We start from the raw sequence: 23,487 nt of genomic DNA on the forward strand, positions 1-23,487 counted from the left end.
CCCATGGTGTCAATGGGAGGACAGAGAGAGAGAGAGCAAATCCTCTCTGCAAACACCCTCCAGCCGCCAGGGAAAGTCAGGGACAGAGGAAGCTAATTTGCAGCAAGGAGTCTAATTCAGACCACGCCACTGCCAGAATGTTTCAATGCACAGTGTGATTCAGTGGCTGCAATCCCTCTGAGTCCAGTTCAAAGAAGCTGCCCCTGTAACTAGCTGTAACTGCAGCAGCGTCTCCTGTCAGTGCTCCTCTCCCGCCACAGGAGAATTGCTTCTTTGGGCTCCAGGGCGGGAGCCACTCCCCAGACTCCCCTCACCTCAGTACTAGAAAAAGCCAACCAAGGAAGACACTAGGGGCTTGAGTTATCTTCATGTACAGCACTACAGCTGTGCTGCTGTAGCTCCTTAGTGAAGACACTACTGCACTGATGGGAAAGCTTCTCCCATCAGCATAGTTAATCCACCTACCGAAAAGGCAAGAAGCTCTCTCATCCACATAGCGCGGTCTACACGGGGGATTAGGTTGGCATAACTACATTGCTCATGGGGGTGTGGATTTTTCACACTTACGAGTGATGTTGTTATATTGATATAGCTCTGTAGTGTAGACCTGGCCTAAGCATTAGCTGAAGAAAGCAGTGGAGAGCAGGGAGCTCTCTGCTGGGCTAGGCTCACTGCACTAAAGCATGACAGACCCGTATTCTGTGTCAGGGACTGGGAAGGGACTAGCATGCTCAGTGCATGTTGAGCTCATACTGAGGTGAAGAAGAGTTTAGAATAGGCATGCTTGGTGCATGCTACAGGGGCATAATGCTGAGACGGTGGGAGGTGAGAATAAGTGAACAGATACATAGGTCCAGATCCTCAAAGGTATTTAGACTCCTCGCTTCTATGGTGTTAGGTGCCTAAATGTTTTCTGAGATCTGGTCACTGGCACTGAGATCCAGGGAGTGAAGCACCCACAGAGATGAATGGGGCAGGCTCCTCTCTAACAGCTGGGCAGGACAAGGGGGGCAGTTCAAGGAGAGGGGTAGGTGGAGGAAAGGGGGGATCCAGGCCAGTGCCACTGTCTGTGGCACTTAGGGGCAACTCCTCTGCTTCCCTCCCCCATGCCTGGAACTCACAGCCTGGGACATGGCCCTTCCCAGAGTCCAGCGGGGATCACACCAACCCTGCAACCATCCCTGAGGGAGCACATCCACTCAGCCTGGGGTAGCAGCATGAGCAATGGGACAGCCAGAGCCTGGGGGGGCAGGGGGTTCAAAGGAGGGGCAGGCATCCAGAGCACTGCCAGATTGGGCACAACAACAGCCACTCGGGAAAAGCATCAACCTGGAGTGACACTTCTTCAGCATCTCCCCTGGCTGTGCCTGGACCGATGCTGCTTCCCAGCCTGCAGCTAGAGCCTATGTGTCCCCCTCGCCCCCAAGGGATGGCTGTGGTGGGGCAAGGGGACAGAACAACACAAGCCCAGACAATATAGCTCAGTGACTGTAACTCTAAAGTAGGCAGAAGCAAGGATCCTGGAACTGCTGAGAAGTTTCTCCAGTACTGCCAACCCCAAAAGTTCAAAAATCATGAGGTTATGTAAAAATAACAGCTTTGGAGTTCTCTTTATTTGCCTTCCACATTTTGCGCTTTAGGGTGCACTGGGGTCACATTTTGAAGCGTTCTCCGCAGCCACGAGGGCTAGAAACATACTTTTTCTTTAAGACTGAAGGCTGAAATTGTCACATATCCACTTGACTCCAGGAGCTGGGGCTTTAAGGAAAACAATAAGTAACATGAGACTCATGACAAAAATCATGAGTTGGCAACATTGTGAATTCTACCTTATTCTTGTGGTAACTGAAGTTCTCCCCTTTCGAACTGTATTTACATTGTCTTCATGTCTCTGTGTGTTACCTTCAGGAAGTAGCATGGTATTTCCCTGGATATAGGGTTAAGGAGCTGGGATCCCCTGACAGCTAGTTCCCACTGCCTCTCCCTCTCTCTGGGTGAAACCCACCCACAGCAAATAAAATACCCCTATGAGAGCATGGAGGAGGGATGTACAGCATGACCATGCAGTGCAGCCACTTCCCTGGGCACCATGACAGGAATCTCCAGTGAGCAAGTGATGCAGAGGGGCTGCATCCAGCACTTCCACCCAGTGGCCATGCTAGCAGTGATTGCCAATCAAGGGGGTGGGCTGGAAGCCCATGCTCTTGCCCTGGGATGTGGGGTGGATTTCACCTCCCCGCAGAGCCATCCCTAGGGTACAGTTAATTGGGGTGACTGCCCCGGGCCCTGCTTTTTGTGGGGAGGTGGGTGGTGAGGTGAGGCAGGAAAGCGTGAGGAGGAGCCGCCCTACCAACCTCCCCCTCCCTCCCCGCACTTACTGCCAATCAGCTGTTTCACGGTGGCACTGGGGTGGAGGGGAGAGGATCAAGGGGGAGGGGCAGAACTGGGTGGGGAAGAGGCAGGGTGGGGGCAGGAAGAGGCGGGGTGGGGGTGGGTCCTTGGGGGAAGGGGTGGAGTGGGAGCCCCGGCAGATAGAAATTAAGCATCTATGTCCCATGCCCCACACGCCCCTAGGGATGGCCCTGCCTCCCCCACCCCACTGTGCTGCACCATCACAGAGCCCAGTGATTTGAGATCCACAGTGAGACTTTCAGTCTCTTTCCCCTGGGATTAACCTCCACTTCTGCCCCTCAAAAAAAGGTGATTAACACCCCCACACCCTATAGGGAGATTGGGAGGATGAAGGGGCAGCCTTACAAACCTATGAATCTGGCAGGAAGGTGCCTGGCTCCCACTGACGTTCACAGTCTCTCAGGAACTGATTGGTGTTTCCATAGTGCTGAGAAGATTTAAGTTGCTACAAGCTAGGAACACAGAGAGAGCTGGAGCAGCAATGGCTGTCTGGAAAAAAGGTCTGAACTATAATGATAGTACTAGGGGAGTCTGTGTTTATTTTCCTTCTGTCAGTCCTGGTACATTTCACAGCCCCATTCACAGTGATGGGGCCTGGTGCTGTGTTTGTGAGTAAAATTTTCCTGTGAGCACATAGTAACAGATAAGATTTATATCTCATGTGGTTAGTGAGCAGGTAGAAGCTGAGATCAAAGAAGAATCTTTACACTTAAAGCACCAAAAATGTGGATCACCTGGTTAATTCTAATGGGACATGAGTGCCATCACTATCTATACATTGTTTATAGAGTGGATCACTGGACCTCTAGGCCAACACACGCTGTGTGCACAATAGGCTCTACCATGACACTATCAGGCCTTCATTCTCCTGCTCATGAAAGACGTTCTGATCAGAGCGGGGCAGAAAGAAGGAGCGAGGTCGCCTTAAATTTTAACCTTGAACCATTTATTTATATTTTGCCAGGCCAAAATTGATACCTGTGAAATATTGCAGAGGTTTTTCTATCCAGAGCAACACTCAGGAATAATAAATAAATGTGTGTTACACCTGGACTATATAAAACTTTTTAAATGGTCAAGACAGGTCAAAGGCTTGATGGTTGCTAGTGTTTTGGGGAAGGGTTCCTGAAATCTTCTGATTGCTCTGACTCCAATTGTCAAAACTAAAGCCACTACTTATGCATGATCCTATCAGCATGTCCACATGAGGGTTTAAAGCACTGTAACTTAAGTTTCTTAGCTTCACACTTTTAGTGCCACACCATGTAGAGAAGTCCTTAGTAAATAAAGGGAAAGGTATAAGGGAAATGGGGGAGTCTGTTAATTCCTTTAGTTTAAAATACTTTAAGTGGCTTTACATGACACGCACAAAAATGGGGGGCTGCAGCCAGTCAGATGCAAATAACTCTCTGTGTTAGCCACACAGGGAGTATCAAAGTTGTCAAGACACGAACAATAATGGTGCATTTAACATCTGAGTCAGCTTTATAGTCTGGGTCCTCAATGCTGATAAAATGTGTGTTTTTACTACATAAGTAAACAGAATGAAGAATATCACTGAAGTGTGTCATAATAAAATAAATAGTACACATAAAAGGCTATGGAATTAAAATATGCAATTAGAAGTATAAACAATCCCGTTGAAAAAACTTCATTTATATGTGCAACAAATGAAGTAATAGAAGAGTTAAGTGTGTACTTCAGTGTTTGCAGGATGGGGGGATTAAGAATTTTTAATACATTTGCAGTTAGAAAGGGCTTGGCACATGTTACTGGAGTCCAAAACTGTATTGACATGTACAACCATTTTAGATAGATGGATTCTTTGGCAGAGATAACAGCAGAAGTATGAAAGTAGTGCCCTCTAAAGGCCCACGAACAAAAAAGGGCAAATAACAAGAACACATAATGTATTTAGTAGTTGGTGGGGCGGTGGGGGGGTTGTTTTGTTTTTAAATTTCATAACTGTGGATGTTAATCTATCTTGGGGGCTGTATATCTATGTAGCAAAACTTTCAGTAGATATTTGCCTTTGAGAAAGATTTCCTACAGTATAGTCCAGTGCCCTTAGGGCAAGATTTTTAAAGGTATTTAGGTGACTAGTGAGATTTTCAAAAGCATCTAAGTACATTCGGCCTTTAAAAACCTGGCCTATGGTGAATATTTGGGAATCAAGTTCTATTCACAAGTAGCAATGTGTGAAACAGCACTAGTGTGCGGGATCAAGAGGCAAAATAACAAGGCAATCCCCATTGGTGGTTTAAAGGAAACATGCAAAGTTTTGAAACCATTACAGGTGATCTGTCATCCTTGATGTCAGATAAACTCAAAGAATGAACTTGTATAAATATAAAAAAATTAGAATTGAAAATGAACGTTACAGTGCAAAGCAGGAAGTGCTGTAAACTGAGATGTGATTGCTGAAATTACTAGCAACATATTTTCAATGATTATTTGCTGTTGTCATTTGGCTTGTGGGTGTGTTCTCTCCAGCTCTACAGAGGTAACTGATCCAGCAGACCTCGATGGTACTACCCAGAAAGACCATAGACTCGGTTCAGTGGCGAAGGTGCTCAGCCAGGTTCATTGTCAATGATGCTGTCACCAGAGTCTCAGGGGTCGACACTGAGATTGCTTAATCAGGGCAAACTGCAAAGATTGGAGTAGACAATCCCCCAAACAGGTGGTTATTCTAATACCTAGAGTCACCAAGCCAACAACAAAACAACTTCTACAATACCTTACTGGTTACCCAGAAATACAGTTCCCTTAAAGCAACCCAGCCTTGGGCTCCTACCCAGACACCCAAGTTAAATACGATGAGGATTACTGAAAATCTTGTTCATCATATAAAAAGTTCTACCAATCTCAAAGGATTGGACACATCACTCACCAGCATAATGAATATTTCAGATCTTACCCAAATACACACTTACAGCCAATTCTTATTATCTAAACTAAAATTTATTAAAAAAAAAAAAGAGTGTATAGGTTAAAAGATCACTATATATGCAGATATGAATAGAGGTCTAAAGTCAGTTTCATAGTAGAGATGGTAAGCTTCAGAGTTGCAAAAAGTTATTTTCAGAATTAGTTCCATAGGTTATAGTCCAGTGTCAGGATGATCCAGACTGGAGATGCGTACCTCAGGCTTGCGAGTCAAACTTCCCCTGACAAAGCTTAAGCAGATCTGAGATAACAGGATCAGGGCCCAAGAGTTCCTTTTACAGTTCTCTGACAGCAGGTATTCCTTGGGTGAAGCATTGTGGCTTTGAAGTAAAACCTCCTATTTTCTATGTATACACAGGTAACTAGTTGCATTCATCAGCATAAGGTAATTAATTATCCATTAAGCAGTTCATAGACAGATTACTATAAATTTCAAAGAGAAATATAGATAACGATATTGTTACACCCAAGCTTCATCAAAATGTTAAAATTCCCTTTTGATCTCTGAATCAATAGAACATAGCGCCAGACAGGTTACATTGTTAACCTCTATCAAGATATAGGTGAACACAGACAAATACAATCACTATGTTCTTCTAATTCTCTAACAATAGAAGTCTACATTTCAAAACTCTAGTTTATCTAACATGGAATGGCCCTAAGGACCATTTACATACTTTTTAATATGTCTCTAAAAGTTGGATTTGGGTCATGTAGCCTGCTAGCTGACGAACCCTTTCTCACTCAGTGTCACACGAGCGCCCCACAGATTCTACAGGTACACGATCACATGTATGCCCAATACACTGGACCAGGCCAGTCAGCAGGACTTTCTGCTGCCCCCTAGGCTGGACAAAGGCTTACAGTGAGGTACCCCAACATTTATAGACTAAGACACATAATCTGGGATAAACAATTTATGTACCACCTTATGTGGTTCATGAGATGTTTACCTCCCCTTTTTCCTTATATCTTGGACAAAACATCCCTATCCATTGTTTGTCAAACTAACCCATCTGTACTAGCTGGGATATATTTTCGTAAATCTCTAGTGCCTAGTACACTAGCCACAACTTTGTCAAGTTAATGTACTGGGCAGCGAACTTGTGAGCATCTGCTTTGATACATGGCCTGACTTTGGTTCACTGCCTCTGGTTCAGGCCTCAGATCTTGCACCAGGCCCAGTGCCACAGGCTCTCTCTACTATATTTGCTATTACAAACATGCCCAATGACAACCATCTCACAATGTTACCAAAGGTAAATGAAGAAGAGCTATGAGTAATAAAAATAACATTTAAAAAAGTAGATAATTGAAAGGCAAAAAACGACATTTATAAAGGATGACAATCAGAACAGCAGCTAAGATGAATTTGTGAACTGCTATGAGGCTTTATGCTGGCATATAAACTAATATGGGATTCACTTAAACACTAAAAACAAGTCTGATGATTATATTTTTTGGAGAGGGGGTGTAGACTATTTCATGGAATCAAGTCTCCTTTAGCAGTTCAATACATCATATCAGACAGAGAAGAGCTGCCGTGTCTAGGCATTGGGATACACTGAGCCATTAAGAAAACAGCCCTGGGAAGTGGCTGCTGAGCAGCATGGCCCTGAAAGGTTGGGGGGGAGCCCCTCTGCTTCTAACAGTCTATTTTTGTAATGGCTCAGCCCATCTGGGGTAACTTTTATCTCCTCTGCCCCTCCCTACTCCAGGGTTTTTCATCTCTGCCCATGTCTGACAGCACCTGTATCCCATTGCTAATCTGGTTGCTACCCCATCCCTGATTTTGCCTCTTGGCCCCTCTCTTCCCTTTGCCTCCAGCTGTTTGTCCCTCCTGTGCAGTTTCACCCTACAGAGACTCTGACCATCCCACCCCTGATTTGCCCCCCTCTGCACCCTTTTAACTCCATGAACTCCATTAACTTAAGCTGATGCTACTCAGCATCCTCAATTCACCTGAGCCTCCTCAGTAACAGCCAAGCAGCAAATTCAGTCAGGCCTCAGCTTGTAACATTACACAGAGAATTCAACAACAGCTCGGAAATGTTGCACTGGACAATGCTTCCCTACCACAGTACTCTGGGCAGCCTCCTCTGCGGAACTGTAGTGTGAGCAGCAGCACAGGTGTCAGCCAACAGAGCTGAAAACATTGGTGTTTGAGTGGAGATTTGTACATGGAGTTTGGGGGAGAGTGCAGGGGTTGTTCAGTGTTTAATTTTATTCAATTACTGCTTGAGTGTCAATCCTTTGTGTGGAGGGCTGTATACATATCCTCCCATGAGTTAACAGAACTAATTTGTTCTGAGGAGTTGGCTGAGGGTTAGAGGTTCACTCCCTGATAAAACGCAGGCAATTCCTCTAGGGCAGGCCACCCATTGAGACGGGCCAAATTCACAACTGATTTGCAGTTATAGGGAGGCCATTATTAGGGCGCCTTGAGTCTAAATTTTGGGGTAACAGGATCCCTAGGCCTTTAGGCATCCCACAAAGGACCCTGTGGAAATCAGTCCTCTCAGTGGTGCTTTCTGAATGCAGAGAGGGCAGGGAAAAGGGACAGAGGGATGAGTGATAAGAGGCAGCAGCTCTCTTCCCTTTACTCTCCTCTCTTATCCCATGATCCCTAACATTTGATTTCCCCAGCATCCTCTGCATCCCACATCCTCCAGACCCAACCACACAATCCCCCAGTTTCCTCCCCAAAACCCATCCCTCCTGGTACCTTCACATTTGATTCCCCAGATCCCAGCACCTTAGGGGATTTAGGGAGGGGAAGAGTTGCCAACCCCCAGGGACACTCACCCTGCAGGGACCAGCTCCAGATAAGTGGGGAAATCCAGCCCAGGGACTGCTGGAAAATGGGGAGTGGGGACAGGTGTCCAGAGAGAATGTGGGACCTGGCCCAAATACCCCTCCTCTCATCTCCATGGAAGGGGCATCACATCTGGGAAGTGAAGAGAGATGGGGGAACTTCATCCAGGCAGAGGGATCTTCTGGAGGAGTTTCTCTCTCCCTTCCCCCAGCAGGTTACCAGGAGGCATGAAGGCCCATCAGTTCAGTAGCCAGGGCTGCAGCAGGGAGCAGGGGCTGATTGGGACTTCTCCTCTGCCTGGGGTTTGCTTAGACAAGGCAAAGCCAGAGCGTCCCTGATCAGCTCAGGGTCAGCTGCTGCTGGAACCTGCCCACAGAGATGTGCAGCTGGATACCGGGCAGTCAAATGCCACTGAGGTGTGTGGGAATTGGGAAATGGAGTTTTTACTAAGGCCAGCCCTAGTCAGGGCAGTGAGAGAATTTCTCTCCTATGTGGAGAAGTCTCTGATGTGAGCACCAAATGAAGCTTCCATCACATTCAAGGTCTTTCTTCTGTGAATTACTGAATGTGGAATAGTGTGTGAGCTCAGACTGAATTTTTTCCTGCAGTTACTGAAGCTTTTCCCATCATCCAAGCACTTACGGGGTTTCTCTCTTGTGTGTATTATCTGATATAAAGCAAGGTTTGATCTTTGAATGAAACTTACCCCACAGTGGAGGGACTTATATGATTCCTCTCCTGATGTTTTGAGCTCTCACTGAAGCTTTTCCCACACTCAAGGTATTTTTACAGTCTCTCTCCTGTGTGCAGTCTCCGATGGGTAATAAGATTTGAGCGCCGATTGAAGCTTTTCCCACAGTCCAAGCATTTATAGGGTCTCTCTCCTGTGTGGGTTCTCAAATGGTTCATAAGGACTGAGCGCTGACTGAAGCTTTTCCCACAGTCCAAGCATTTATAGGGTCTCTCTCCCGTATGGATTCTCCCATGGCTAATAAGGCCTGAGCGTTGACTGAAGCTTTTTCCACAGTCTAAGCATTTATAGGGTCTCTCTCCTGTGTGCAGTCTCCGATGAGTAACAAGATTTGAGCTCCGTTTGAAGCTTTTTCCACAGTCCAAGCATTTATAGGGTCTCTCCTCTGTGTGGATTCTTCCATGGCTAATAAGGCCTGAGCGCTGACTGAAGCTCTTCCCACACTCAAGGCATTTATAGGGTTTCTCTCCCGTGTGGGTTCTCTGGTGTATAAGAAGGGCTGAGGGTACACTGAAACTTTTCCCACACTCGAGACATTTATATGGTCCGTCTCTTGTGTGTATTCTCCTATGGTTAATAAGGACTGAGCGCTGACTGAAGCTTTTCCCACAGTCCAAGCATTTATATGGTCCCTCTCCTGTGTGCATTCTCCCATGGCTAATGAGATGTGAGCGCCGACTGAAGCTTTTCCCACAGACCAAGCATTTATAGGGTTTCTCTCCCGTGTGGGTTCTCTGATGTATGAGAAGGGCTGATGGTACACTGAAACTTTTCCCACACTCAAGACATTTATATGGTCCCTCTCCCGTATGGATTCTCCTATGAGTAATAAGGACTGAGCGCTGACTGAAGCTTTTCCCACAGTCCAAGCATTTATAGGGTTTCTCTCCCGTGTGGGTCCTCTGATGTATAATAAGGACTGATGGTGCACTGAAACTTTTTCCACACTCAAGGCATTTATATGGTCCCTCTCCCGTGTGGATTATCTCATGGCTAATAAGGCGTGAGCGCTGACTGAAGCTTTTCCCACAGTCCAAGCATTTATAGGGTTTCTCTCCCGTGTGGGTCCTCTGATGTATAATAAGGGAAGATGGTACACCAAAACTTTTCCCACACTCAAGGCATTTATATGGTCTCTCCCCCGTGTGGTTTCTTCCATGGCTAATAAGGCCTGAGAGCTGACTGAAACTTTTCCCACACTCAAGGCATTTATACGGTCTCTCTCCTGTGTGCACTCTCCGATGGGTAGTAAGATTTGAGCTCCGATCGAAGCTTTTCCCACAGTCCAAGCATTTATAGGGTCTCTCTCCAGTGTGGATTTTACTATGGTTAATAAGGCCTGAGTGCTGACTAAAGCTTTTCCCACAGTCCAAGCATTTATAGGGTCTCTCTCCTGTGTGGATTCTCCTGTGGTTAATAAGGCCTGAGCGCTGACTGAAGCTTTTCCCACAGTCCAAGCATTTATACGGTCTCTCTCCCGTGTGGATTCTCCCATGGTTAATAAGGCCAGAGCGCCGACTGAAACTTTTCCCACATTCCAAGCATTTATAGGGTTTCTTTTCCTTGTCATTTGTCTGCTGGGCTGTGATTTCCTTGGGATCCTTGCCTGCACCCCCACATTCAATTGATTCATCCACTTTCTTCCTTTGGCAGGTTCCCAGCTTCCTCTCTGACCTGCGCCAATTACTCCAGGCTCTTCTCTGTTCCAAGCACTGGGAAAAGTTCTCTTCAGCTCTTCTCAAAAATGTCCCCTGCAGTTCCACTTGCTCAGGACATTTCTGCTGTGGATTCCCCTCCTCGTTCTCACTCTTTGTCTCGTCACCTGCTGGGGGAGAGAGAGAACCCAGGCAGGAGTCATTGCTTGGACTGGTAGAAAGGACAGAAAGGGGAACAGCAAAAAGGGAAAACACAACACAGTAACTGTTGGGGAGACTGAGAAATTGGATTTTGCCTCCACATCCCATCCAAACACTCACAAGGAAGTGAAGTTGGGAAGAAAACTCCGACAGCTAACAGGGTGGGTGGGAAGCCATGAGTGATATCTACCATGATGACATGACACCTGCTGACCAGAGACTGACCTGGGTGAGATGAGGCAGAACTGAGGGCCCTCAGGCCACATTTTGGGGATTTTCAGCTTTTTCATTTGCCAGATACTTTCTGTGTCCCTGTCATTGACTCCTCACCTGTGTGGGTACCTCTTGGGCGCTTCCTTTCCTCCGAGGCCTGGAAATCCAGGACCCACGGCTCTTCCCCTGCTTCCAGCCGGGCGATCAGGTCAGGTTTGGGAATGGGAAATCCTGCTCAGGGGGTGAAATCAGGCATGATCAGAGTGCACTGAGGATTGGTGGAGTATTTGTCACAAAGGCACATCTTGAGTTTAACCTGACCCCATAATTTCCTAGGGGGTAGTGGGATCTGAACTGATGGGACTGTGGTCATTGAGCCCCCTTTGGAGAGCCCAATATCTGAAGGGGTGGGGGAGTTGTCACACCCTCACTAGGAGTTCTCAGGATCTATGGGCTCTGGGGGACTTGCTGAGGCACACACACAGCTCTGGTGTTAAACCCCTGCTATGTCTAAACCTCCAGAACTCAGAGCCCTCCGCACAGATGGAGCTAGTCCCAGGAAGGGAGGTGCACAGAGATTCTGTTTGAGTGAGAATTAATGCAGAGAGGACAGCGGTTCTCAAATTGTGGGTCAGGATCCCAAAGTGGGTCACAACCCCATTTTAATGGGGTCTCCAGGGCTGGCGTTAGACTTGCTAGGGCCTGGGGCTGAAGCCAAAGCCTGAGTCCCCCCAGTCCAGGGATGAGGCCAAAACACGAGCTCCCGCCTCATCTGTGCTGAAGCCTGAGCCTCGGGCTGAAGGTGGGCTTCGTTCTCAGTCTGAGGCTTTGTTTCCCCTTCCCAGGGTCGTGTAGTAATGTTTGTTGTCAGAAGGGCCACGGTGCAGTGAAGTTTGAGACCTGCTGAGATAAGATAATACACTGCTTCTGCACCTGTGAGAGCTGGAGGGATGGGTGTGAATTAGCATGTCCATTAAGCTCATGACTCCCCTATCCTGTTAGAGAGGGTATGGAGGTCAATGGCTCTCTTACACTGGAGCTGTGGACTATGTGACCCATTCCGCTCTAATCTAGCTGACCTGAGAAGACCCAGATGAGATTCAGAAATGCAGACCCCATGGCTTCAAACAACAAACACGAATCCTTACCCAGTGAGGTCACAGTCTCATAATTCTCCTGCATGACATCCCTGTAGAGGGCTCTCTGACCGGGGTCCAACAGAGCCCCCTGCCCTTTGGTGAAATACACAGCCACTTCCTCAAAAGTCACCAGCATCTGAAATAAAAGGAGCTCACCCCTTAGTGCCTGCTGCCTCAGCCACAATCTCACTATTCATGGGGGGAGAAGCATAAAAATAGGACAGCTCTGGGAGGGGCAGAGGAGCAGAATCCCACCCCACTCTGCTCAAAGTGGCCAGGAAGCCTCAGGGAACAGAGAGAAGATGAGAGTTCTTTGTCTCTCCCAGCAGACGGAGGAAGGCAGGGTCTTCTCATTTACCACACACCTACTAGGCACAGGCTGATGTGGGAAGCAGAGCTCCACACAGGGAACAGGGACAGGGACAGGAATCCCATCACCTTCCCTGTGTATTGCTCTGCAGTCTCTGAGTAGTGGGTTCAGGCTCCAGCACTCTGGTCTGTTTTCCCTACCCTGTCCAAGGGGGTTGTTTCCTGTTTCAGAAATTGGGGGGGATGTTCAACCCGCCAATGGGCCTGGTCATAAATCAGGCCCTAGACTGAGCATGTCCCAGCAAGTTTATCACACCCTGTCCCTCTCCCTGCTTCACCCTGTGTATTTCCTGCCCCTCCCCCTCTACAACAACCCTCCCCACCAGCTCCCCCCAAAATATCCCCTACCTGAGCTGGATCCATCACATCCATTTCGCTTCCCCGTCCCCCACGAAGATGGGATGATCTGGAGCAAAACATGATCATTATTCTGCAGCCTGTCAGGGTGAGAAGGACAACTGGGGAAATTAGCGTTAGTCCATTTCACACCCTGATTCCCCCCAGGCTCTTTCCCTACAGAGAGACACTCTAGACCCCTCCCACCGGACTAAACCCACAAGACACTTTTTACACCCTCCCAATAACCAAGCCTCTGAGCCAAACACCAGAAACAAGCAGAATCAAAGGAGCCACTTTGGGGGATCCCCCTTGACACTGTCCCCAGGGCAGCATATTCCCCTAGCAGCGTGGGGACTAGGCAGAGGCAGGAACTGGCTTTTCCTCTCTCTGCTCCTCACCTTCTTCCCAGCAAAGTCAATCTGCCCTGAAGTGCTGCAGGATATGGAGCTGGGCAGGGCAGGGAGCTTGGAACCTCCCTCCCCATTTATTGCTCCTGCTGCCCCTTCCAGTCTCTCCACTCCCGCTTCTGCATGGAAGAGCAGGTTACTGTCCTGCCATTCCTGTGAGCTTTTCTCTCTAATAGCTACTGCCACTGCTAACAGGAGTGTGAACCAGAATGTATTGAGGGCAGCAGCTCTGGGACTTACAGACCCCCGGAAGCATAGATGGGGTGTGTCATAAATATAAAGGAAGAGTAAACCCCTTTAAAATCCCTCCTGGCCAGAGGAAAAATCGTCTCACCTGTAAAGGATGGGAACCTGGGAGGCAGTGACCATGAGATGGTCGAGTTCAGGATCCTGACACAAGGAAAAAAGGAAAGCAGCAGAATACGGACCCGGGACTTCAGAAAAGCAGACTTTGACTCCCTCAGGGAACTGATGGGCAATATCCCCTGGGAGAATAACATGAGGGGGAAAGGAGTCCAGGAGAGCTGGCTGTATTTTAAAGAATCCTTATTGAGGTTACAGGGACAAACCATCCCGATGTGTAGAAAGAATAGTAAATATGGCAGGCGACCAGCTTGGCTTAACAGTGAAATCCTTGCTGATCTTAAACACAAAAAAGAGGCTTACAAGAAGTGGAAGATTGGACAAATGACCAGGGATGAGTATATAAATATTGCTCGGGCATGTAGGAATGGAATCAGGAAGGCTAAATCACACCTGGAGTTGCAGCTAGTGAGGGATGTTAAGAGTAACAAGAAGGGTTTCTTCAGGTATGTTGGCAATAAGAAGAAAGCCAAGGAAAGTGTGGGCCCCTTACTAAATGAGGGAGGCAACCTAGTGACAGAGGATGTGGAAAAAGCTAACGTACTCAATGCTTTTTTTGCCTCTGTCTTCACGAACAAGGCCAGCTCCCAGACTACTGCACTGGGCAGCACAGCATGGGGAGGAGGTGGCCAGCCCTCTGTGAAGGAAGAAGTGGTTCAGAACTATTTAGAAAAACTGGACGTGCACAAGTCCATGGGGCCAGATGCGTTGCATCCGAGAGCGCTAAAGGAATTGGCGGATGTGATTGCAGAGCCATTGGCCATTATCTTTGAAAACCCATGGCAATCGGGGGAAGTCCCGGAAGATTGGAAAAAGGCTAATGTAGTGCCAATCTTTAAAAAAGGGAAGAAGGAGGATCCTGGGAACTACAGGCCAGTCAGCCTCATAGAATCATAGAATCATAGAATCATAGAATATCAGGGTTGGAAGGGACCCCAGAAGGTCATCTAGTCCAACCCCCTGCTCAAAGCAGGACCAAGTCCCAGTTAAATCATCCCAGCCAGGGCTTTGTCAAGCCTGACCTTAAAAACCTCTAAGGAAGGAGATTCTACCACCTCCCTAGGTAACGCATTCCAGTGTTTCACCACCCTCTTAGTGAAAAAGTTTTTCCTAATATCCAATCTAAACCTCCCCCATTGCAACTTGAGACCATTACTCCTCGTTCTGTCATCTGCTACCATTGAGAACAGTCTAGAGCCATCCTCTTTGGAACCCCCTTTCAGGTAGTTGAAAGCAGCTATCAAATCCCCCCTCATTCTTCTCTTCTGCAGACTAAACAATCCCAGCTCCCTCAGCCTCTCCTCATAAGTCATGTGCTCTAGACCCCTAATCATTTTTGTTGCCCTTCGCTGGACTCTTTCCAATTTATCCACATCCTTCTTGTAGTGTGGGGCCCAAAACTGGACACAGTACTCCAGATGAGGCCTCACCAGTGTCGAATAGAGGGGAACGATCACGTCCCTCGATCTGCTCGCTATGCCCCTACTTATACATCCCAAAATGCCATTGGCCTTCTTGGCAACAAGGGCACACTGCTGACTCATATCCATCTTCTCGTCCACTGTCACTCCTAGGTCCTTTTCCGCAGAACTGCTGCCTAGCCATTCGGTCCCTAGTCTGTAGCGGTGCATTGGGTTCTTCCGTCCTAAGTGCAGGACCCTGCACTTATCCTTATTGAACCTCATCAGATTTCTTTTGGCCCAATCCTCCAATTTGTCTAGGTCCTTCTGTATCCTATCCCTCCCCTCCAGCGTATCTACCACTCCTCCCAGTTTAGTATCATCCGCAAATTTGCTGAGAGTGCAATCCACACCATCCTCCAGATCATTTATGAAGATATTGAACAAAACCGGCCCCAGGACCGACCCCTGGGGCACTCCACTTGACACCGGCTGCCAACTAGACATGGAGCCATTGATCACTACCCGTTGAGCCCGACAATCTAGCCAGCTTTCTACCCACCTTATAGTGCATTCATCCAGCCCATACTTCCTTAACTTGCTGACAAGAATGCTGTGGGAGACCGTGTCAAAAGCTTTGCTAAAGTCAAGAAACAATACATCCACTGCTTTCCCTTCATCCACAGAACCAGTAATCTCATCATAAAAGGCGATTAGATTAGTCAGGCATGACCTTCCCTTGGTGAATCCATGCTGACTGTTCCTGATCACTTTCCTCTCCTCTAAGTGCTTCAGGATTGATTCTTTGAGGACCTGCTCCATGATTTTTCCAGGGACTGAGGTGAGGCTGACTGGCCTGTAGTTCCCAGGATCCTCCTTCTTCCCTTTTTTAAAGATGGGCACTACATTAGCCTTTTTCCAGTCATCCGGGACTCACCTCAGTCCCCGGAAAAATCATGGAGCAGGTCCTCAAGGAATCAATTCTGAAGCACTTAGACGAAAGGAAAGTGATCAGGAACAGTCAGTATGGATTCACCAAGGGAAGGTCATGCCTGACTAATCTAATTGCCTTCTATGATGAGATAACTGGTTCTGTGGATGAACGGAAAGCAGTGGAAATGTTACTCCTTGACGTTAGCAAAGCTTTTGACACGGTCTCCCACAGTATTCTTGTCAGCAAGTTAAAGAAGTATGGGCTGGATGGATGCACTACAAGGTGGGTAGAAAGTTGGCTAGATTGTCGGGCTCAACGGGTAGTGATCAATGGCTCCATGTCTAGTTGGCAGCCGGTATCTAGCGGAGTGCCCCAAGGGTCGGTCCTGGGGCCGGTTTTGTTCAATATCTTCATTAATGATCTGGAGGATGGTGTGGATTGCACCCTCAGCAAGTTTGCGGATGACACTAAACTGGGAGGAGTGGTAGATACGCTGGAGGGTAGGGATAGGATACAGAGGGACCTAGACAAATTGGAGGATTGGGCCAAAAGAAATCTGATGAGGTTCAACAAGGACAAGTGCAGAGTCCTGCACTTAGGACGGAAGAATCCAATGCACCGCTACAGACTAGGGACCGAATGGCTAGGCAGCAGTTCTGCAGAGAAGGACCTAGGGGTGACAGTGGACGAGAAACTGGATATGAGTCAGTGTGCCCTTGTTGCCAAGAAGGCCAATGGCATTTTGGGGTGTATAAGTAGGGGCATTGCCAGCAGATCGAGGGATGTGATCGTTCCCCTCTATTCGACATTGGTGAGGCCTCATCTGGAGTACTGTGTCCAGTTTTGGGCCCCACACTACAAGAAGGATGTGGATAAATTGGAGAGAGTCCAGCGAAGGGCAACAAAAATGATTAGGGGACTGGAACACATGAGTTATGAGGAGAAGCTGAGGGAACTGGGATTGTTTAGTCTACGGAAGAGAAGAATGAGGGGGGATTTGATAGCTGCTTTTAACTACCTGAAAGGTGGATCCAAAGAGGATGGTTCGAGACTATTCTCAGTGATAGCAGATGACAGGACAAGGAGTAATGGTCTCAAGTTGCAGTGGGGGAGGTTTAGGTTGGATATTAGGAAAAACTTTTTCACTAGGAGGGTGGTGAAACACTGGAATGCATTACCTAGGGAGGTGGTGGAATCTCCTTCCTTAGAAGTTTTTAAGGTCAGGCTTGACAAAGCCCTGGCTGGGATGATTTAGTTGGGATTGGTCCTGCTCTGGGCAAGGGGTTGGACTAGATGGCCTCCAGAGGTCCCTTCTAACTCTGTTATTCTATTATTCCATAGAAAGGGTTAAGAATCTAAAGGTAACCTCACTGGCACCTGACCAAAATGACCAATGAGGAGACAAGATACTTTCAAAAGCTGGGAGGAGGGAGAAAAACAAAGGGTCTGTGTCTGTCTGTGTGATGCTTTTGCCGGGGACAGAACAGGAATGGTCTTAGAACTTAGTAAGTAATCTAGCTAGGTATGTGTTAGATTATGATTTCTTTAAATGGCTGAGAAAATAGCTGTGCTGAATAGAATGTCTGTGTGTCTTTTTTGTAACTTAAGGTTTTGCCTAGAGGGATTCTCTATGTTTTGAATCTAATTACCCTGTAAGGTATCTACCATCCTGATTTTACAGAGGGGATTCCTTTTTACTTCTATTAAAAGTCTTCTTGTAAGAAAACTGAATGCTTTTTCATTTTTCTAAGATCCAAGGGTTTGGGTCTGTGGTCACCTATGCAAATTGGTGAGGATTTTTACCAAACCTTCCCCAGGAAGTGGGGTGCAAGGGTTGGGAGGATTTTGGGGGGAAAGACATGTCTAAACTACGTTTTTTCAGGAACCCAGATAAAGTTTGGTGGTGGCAGTGGAAGTCCAGGGGCAAAAGGGTAAAATAGTTTGTACCTTGGGGAAGTTTTAACCTAAGCTGGTAAAAGTAAGCTTAGGAGGTTTTCATGCAGGTCCCCACATCTGAACCCCAGAGTTCAGAGTGGGGAAGGAACCTTGACAGGGTGAGGATGGGACATTTGTGTAGAGTCACTTTCCTGCCTGTCCCCAGTACTTTCCCCCATGTCTCTCTCCTCACCTGGAGTCTCCAGCAGAGCCCGGGTCTGCCCTAGGGGCTGGTTCCAGACACATGAGAAAGTCCCCCATTGTAGTCTGCAACCTATCATTTAAATCAGCTTCTGTACCAAATGACTGGATGATAGCTAATGTGACACCAATTTTTAAAAAGGGCTCCAGAGGTGATCCCAGCAATTATAAGCTGGTAAGCTTGACTTCAGTACTGGGCAAACTGGTTGAAACTATAGTCAAGAACAAAACTGTCAGACACATAGATAGATGTACATAATTTGTTGGGGAAGCGTCAACATGGTTTCTGTAAAAGGAAATCATGCCTCACCAATCTACTAGAATTCTTTCAAGGGATCAATAAGCATGTGGACAAGGGGGATCCAGTGGATATAGTTCACTAAGATTTTCAGAAAGCCTTTGACAAGGGTCCCTCACCAAAGGGTCTTAAGCAAAGTAAGCTGTCATGGGATAAGAGGGAAGGTCCTCTCATGGATTGGTAACTGGTTAAAAGATAGGAAACAAAGGGTAGGAATAAACAGTCAGTTTTCAGAATGGAGAGAGGTAAATAGTGGTGTCCCCCAAGAGTCTGTACTGGGACCAGTCCTATCCAACATATTCATAGATGATCTGGAAAAAGGGGTAAACAGTGAGGTGGCAAAATTTGCAGATGATCAAAAACTACTCAAGATAATTAAGTCCCAGGCAGAATGCGAAGAGCAACAAAAGGATCTCTCAAAACTGGGTGAGTGGGCAACAAAATGGCAGATACATTTATCAACATTGAATTCCAAAGTAATGCACACTGGAAAACATAATCCCAACTATACATATAAAATTAGCTGTTACCACTCAAGAAAGAGATCTTGGAGTCATTGCGGATAGTTCTCTGAAAACATCCACTCAATGTGCAGCGGGAGTCAAAAAAACTTGTTGGGAATCATTAAGAAAGAAAATAAGACAGAAAATATCATACTGCCTCTATATAAATCCATGATATGCCCACATCTTGAATACTGCATGAAGATGTGTTTGCTGCATCTCAAAAAAAGATATATATTGGAATTGGAAAAGGTTCTGAAAATTAATGGCATCATAGAAGATTAGGGTTGGAAGAGACCTCAGGAGGTCACCTAGTCCACCCCTGCTCAAAAGGTTGGAGGATAGGTCCATCAATGGGTATTAGCCAGGATGCGCAGGGATGGTGTCCCTAGCCTCTGTTTGCCAGAAGCTGGGAATGGGTGACAGGGGATGGATCACTTGATGATTACCTATTCTGTGCATTCCCTCTGGGACACATGGCATTGGCCACTATTGGAAGACAGGATACTCGGCTAGATGGACCTTTGGTCTGACCCAGTATGGCCATTCTTATGTTCATAACTTTGATTTACTGACTGAACTGAAAAAAAAGGGGGAGGAGGATGGTTAAAATAAATATTCCTCATTTTTTTAAGCTCAATATAAAAAAATTATTCAGTGATCTTATTTTAATTTTAAGACAATAAACTAGCTAGCCAATGGGCTGGTGATGGCTCCCAGAATAGCCTGCCCCAGGATAGTGAGAAAAAAATGAGAATAGAAGGGGGCCATCCCACAAGCACAGGGAGGTAGAGGAGAAGCTTGGGAGCTGCCTGCACACCATGGTAGGCCGAAGTGGGGCCAAGAGGTAGAGGAACCATCTCTGAGATGCTCCCCTGGGGAGAGAAGAGGTGGGATGCTCCCTGGGCCCTGACGTTCATAACTCTTCAAGTCCAGGGGCAAAAGTAATGGCTCCCCAACATTCTCCTCTTAGACAGGCTTCCTCCCACCCTCCCCAACCCCTGGGGCAGCTCCTCCCTCCAGTTGCCCCACTTGAGGCAGGGTTCATGCTCCAAACCCCCTTCCCCACTGAAGCCAGCTGCACGGCCCACTCCCAACTCCCCCAAGGCACTGTTTGATATCTTCCTCCTCCTACCCCCCCCCATAGATATATTTCTTTCTTACATATATCTTGATGCTAGATATCAATCCCCTCTCTCAGCAGAGGACAAAGGCAAGGCAAAATTTCATTACACCAAAACATGGAAGAAGATGGAACTACTTCAGTGAGAAGTAAGGAATAATGATGTCACAGAATCAATATCAGACATGTCTGAAATTGAAAGATGAATTAGAACTTCTTCTGAAAGTTTGTGAAATCTCCAAAAAGGAAGGGATATCTGGATGGAGGAAAGCCCAAAAAAGTATTGGGACAATTCTTGATTGATTTGTAGATGAGCCACAACTCAATAAGAAAGAAAACAGAGCAAACTATTGGGAACATCAGAAAAATGTCATGCCCAAGCTAAATCAACTCTTAAAAATTGTACAGGCAGTTCCAGCAACACAAGTGAGTGTTGAAAGAAAATATCCAGGTCTCAAATGTATCCTTTCACTGCAGAGGTCCAATATTACAAGGCAAAGATGTTATTTTAAGTTGCTCAAACAAATTGTGAATAAAAAAATTGTGTTCTTTTGACAACACAAAAAAACTAGGAAAACTCATGTAAAGTTAAAAAATAAATAAAGAGCCAAAAATGAAAACAGTTTCCATTTTAAGTTGCAGCTCTCTTTTCTGAATTAACCTCCACAAAGATTGAAATATGATTTAAAACAGTAACTGAAGTTTTATTTTTGGTTTTTTGGGTGGCTTGAACCAGAAATGAAACTGAACATAGTGAATGGAACTGAACCTGAACCAAACCAAAATAAATACAGTTGGATTCCTTGCCTGCTGTTGCTAGCAGTAACTCTTGTTTGACCCAGAATCCTGCACAGAAATCAGAGCAAGGACTCTGTTCAATCCTGTCAGGTCCAAACATTTAACATTCAGGAGTCAGACCCCCAAATAGTGACATTGTCTTAAAAAATTAAAGACTAAATTGGGGGCAGGGTCGGGGGGGGGGGTATTTGCCTTGTAAATTCTGAGCTCTTAGGGGGAAATCCCCTGTCCACCTACCTACTCTCCTGCTTGTTTGATCATATCTAGGGAAAAAGATTCCGCACTGGCTGCTGGGCGGGACAGCCCCCTCCCCCACCCCATGGACTTGGGGAGCTGCCATTGTATCTTTCACCATCCCTCTCCCTTCCCCTACCCTCTGGCTCTCCCTTCCCCAGCCAGTCTCTGCTTTCTCTCATGCCTCCCCACACCCCGCATTTCCTTCCCTTTATCCTCCCACTCAGAGTTTCCCTCTATTCCAGCTCTGTTCCCCTGAGCCCCAGAATCCTCCCCCTACCCCTCGATTCCTGTGGATTCCCTCAGCGTCCCCACATCCTGATGGCCCCATCCCGCTCCCTCACACATCCCTGCCCCCGCAATGCCCTCTGGCTCTCAGAACCCCTTCCCCTCTTCAGCCCCCTTCCGGCTCCCATCCCGCTCTGGCTCCCCACCTGTCGCTGTCCCACCCCCATCCCTCACACTCACTGGAAACCACGGGAGCTGGCAGCCAGCTTTCCTCTGCCCAATGCAGAGAATCGCAGGCAGCCCAGCTGGGAGCAGCCTGGGACATCCCCCAGCAGACAGGCTGCAACCTGGAGCGTCTCTCCCTGGGGAGCGGGGCAGGTCTCACCTTCTCTCCACGTGGGGCACTGCCTGGCAGCAGGGCTCTGGGTCCCAGTAAGGGGGTGGGGGGCGGGGACAGGCCGGGGTCTCTGCTCTGGGAGAGTCTCTCGAGGAGCAGCGGGAATGTTCCTCCCTCGATAGGAAACCTCCCCCGCCTGCAGCCAGGGCTCTGGGGTCCCCAGCGGCAGCAGCCGAGGTCCTGGGGTCTTGCAAGGAACGTGGTTTGCAGCGCAACAAAGAATCACTGCAGCGACTGCAATTCACTTCCCGATGCCAGGCTGAGTGACCCCGGAGATCGCTCCGCCCTGCGCCTCCTGGGTCCTAACGCGACGGAGCGCATTGGTGTCTTTTCTCCACAGCGTGTTCACTGTCTGCAAGCCCTGGACTGAGCTGCAAGGTCTTGTCCCGTAGTTCGGATCATGGAGTTGTCAGTGCTATGTCCTCTGGTTATTTGTAGGGTCTAATTAACCCATCACTGGGCTGTAGGAAAAAACCCTCCAGTTCTCCTCCTTTCCCCCCACAGGGCAACCTGCTGCTCCTCACCCTGCCAGAGTAACATTGCCTGCAGTGTTTGTTACTATCTGGTAGCAGTTAATAACATCTGTGTATTCTCCCTTTTGCTGCCCTGTCACAATTTGCTGCTTCTGCCTTTCCCCATCCTACAGTCCCAGGGCAGTAAGTTGTGATGGATGGAGGCATTCCCACCACAGTTTGGTACCTCTCACTTTTTCCTCACTTTCTGGTCCAGGGGTAACAAACTGTGATGGATGGGGTTCATCCGTCATAGTTTTCCCACCTGTGTGCCTTTCTCCATCCTTTGGTCCAGGGCTGGTAAATTCTGATGGATGGGGACATTCCCAACACAATTTTCTACCTCTCACCTTTCCCTTTCCTCTACCTTTCCCTATCTCCTCATCCAGAAAATTTTTCATGGATACGGGATATGCCTGTCACAATTTGCTACCTCTATCTTGAACTGGCTGTCTGTCCACTTTCCTTCACGGACCCATCTCTTTCTCCTGCCACATGTCTTTTCCCTGAGGCCCTGCCCTGTGTCCAGGCCAGAAGCTGGAGCCCTGCCTGGGTAAGAGAGGCCCAGGGAGCCTAGGCAGCTTTGGGGAGCCACAGACCATCCACCTTCCAGGGGTGGGGGGGGGCCAAGAGCAGCCCCTGGCCAATGTCCCTGCCCCCTGGGCCTCCTGCCCAGGGCAGATGAAGGGTCCATGGCTCCCAACAGCTGCCCAGGTGGCTCTTACCATTGCCTTGTTGGGGTAAGAGCTGCATGGGCAGTTGTGGGGAGCTGCAGACCCTGCACCTGCCCTGGATGGGGGGTGGGGACATGGGCTGTGGGCTGCTCTTGGGCCCCCCACCTGGCAGGTGGAAGGGCCCAGGCTGCCTGGCCCGACTCCAGCTTCCAGCTTCATGAGGGGGAAGGGTCTCGGAGGGGCAGGTGAGGGGCCACAGAAGGAGCAGGGCCTCCTGGTCTCACCACTTAAGGAAGAATCCCTTACCCCTGCTTGTGGTCCAGACCTTTCTTTATCCTCTGATCAGATGTAGCTAGTTGTGATGAATTGGGTTATGCCTATCATAGTTCGGTTCTTTCATCTTTCTCCATTCGTGGTGCAGGGATAAAAAATTGTGATGGATAGGGGTACACCTGTCACTGTTTTCCTACCTCTGCCTTTCCTCATCTTCAGGCAAGGGTAGCAAATTATGATGGATCGGGGCAGTCTCATCACAATTTGCTGCCCTCACCTTTCCCCATCCTCTGGTCCAGGGGTAACAAATTGTGATGAATGGGGGTGCACTTGTCACAATTTGCTGCTTGCCACCCTCTTTCCC

The 23,487-nt window shown here is 47.8% G+C and overlaps 1 protein-coding gene across 3 annotated transcripts; it reads right to left on the reverse strand.

Annotated features, from left to right (window-relative positions):
- Positions 1-5,357: 5,357 nt before the first annotated feature.
- LOC102940777 (zinc finger protein 665) lies at positions 5,358-21,938 on the reverse strand. 3 transcript variants are annotated; one of them, XM_027830940.3, is made up of 5 exons: positions 21,653-21,938; positions 12,853-12,910; positions 12,145-12,271; positions 11,114-11,227; positions 5,358-10,752 (listed from the first exon to the last, which is right to left on the reverse strand). In XM_027830940.3, the coding sequence occupies exons 2-5, from the start codon at positions 12,874-12,876 to the stop codon at positions 8,963-8,965; spliced, it is 2,055 nt and encodes a 684-aa protein (XP_027686741.3). In that variant the 5' UTR covers positions 12,877-12,910; positions 21,653-21,938; the 3' UTR covers positions 5,358-8,962. The 3 variants fall into 3 exon arrangements, with proteins under 3 accessions (XP_027686741.3, XP_043384645.1, XP_043384644.1); XM_043528710.1 differs by having other exon boundaries at positions 5,358-10,749; positions 21,653-21,928; XM_043528709.1 differs by having other exon boundaries at positions 5,358-10,749; positions 12,853-12,941; positions 21,653-21,922.
- Between the last annotated feature and the right edge of the window lie 1,549 nt (positions 21,939-23,487).

Source organism: Chelonia mydas, chromosome 14, assembly GCF_015237465.2.
Source record: "Chelonia mydas isolate rCheMyd1 chromosome 14, rCheMyd1.pri.v2, whole genome shotgun sequence".
NCBI lineage: Eukaryota > Metazoa > Chordata > Testudines > Cheloniidae > Chelonia > Chelonia mydas.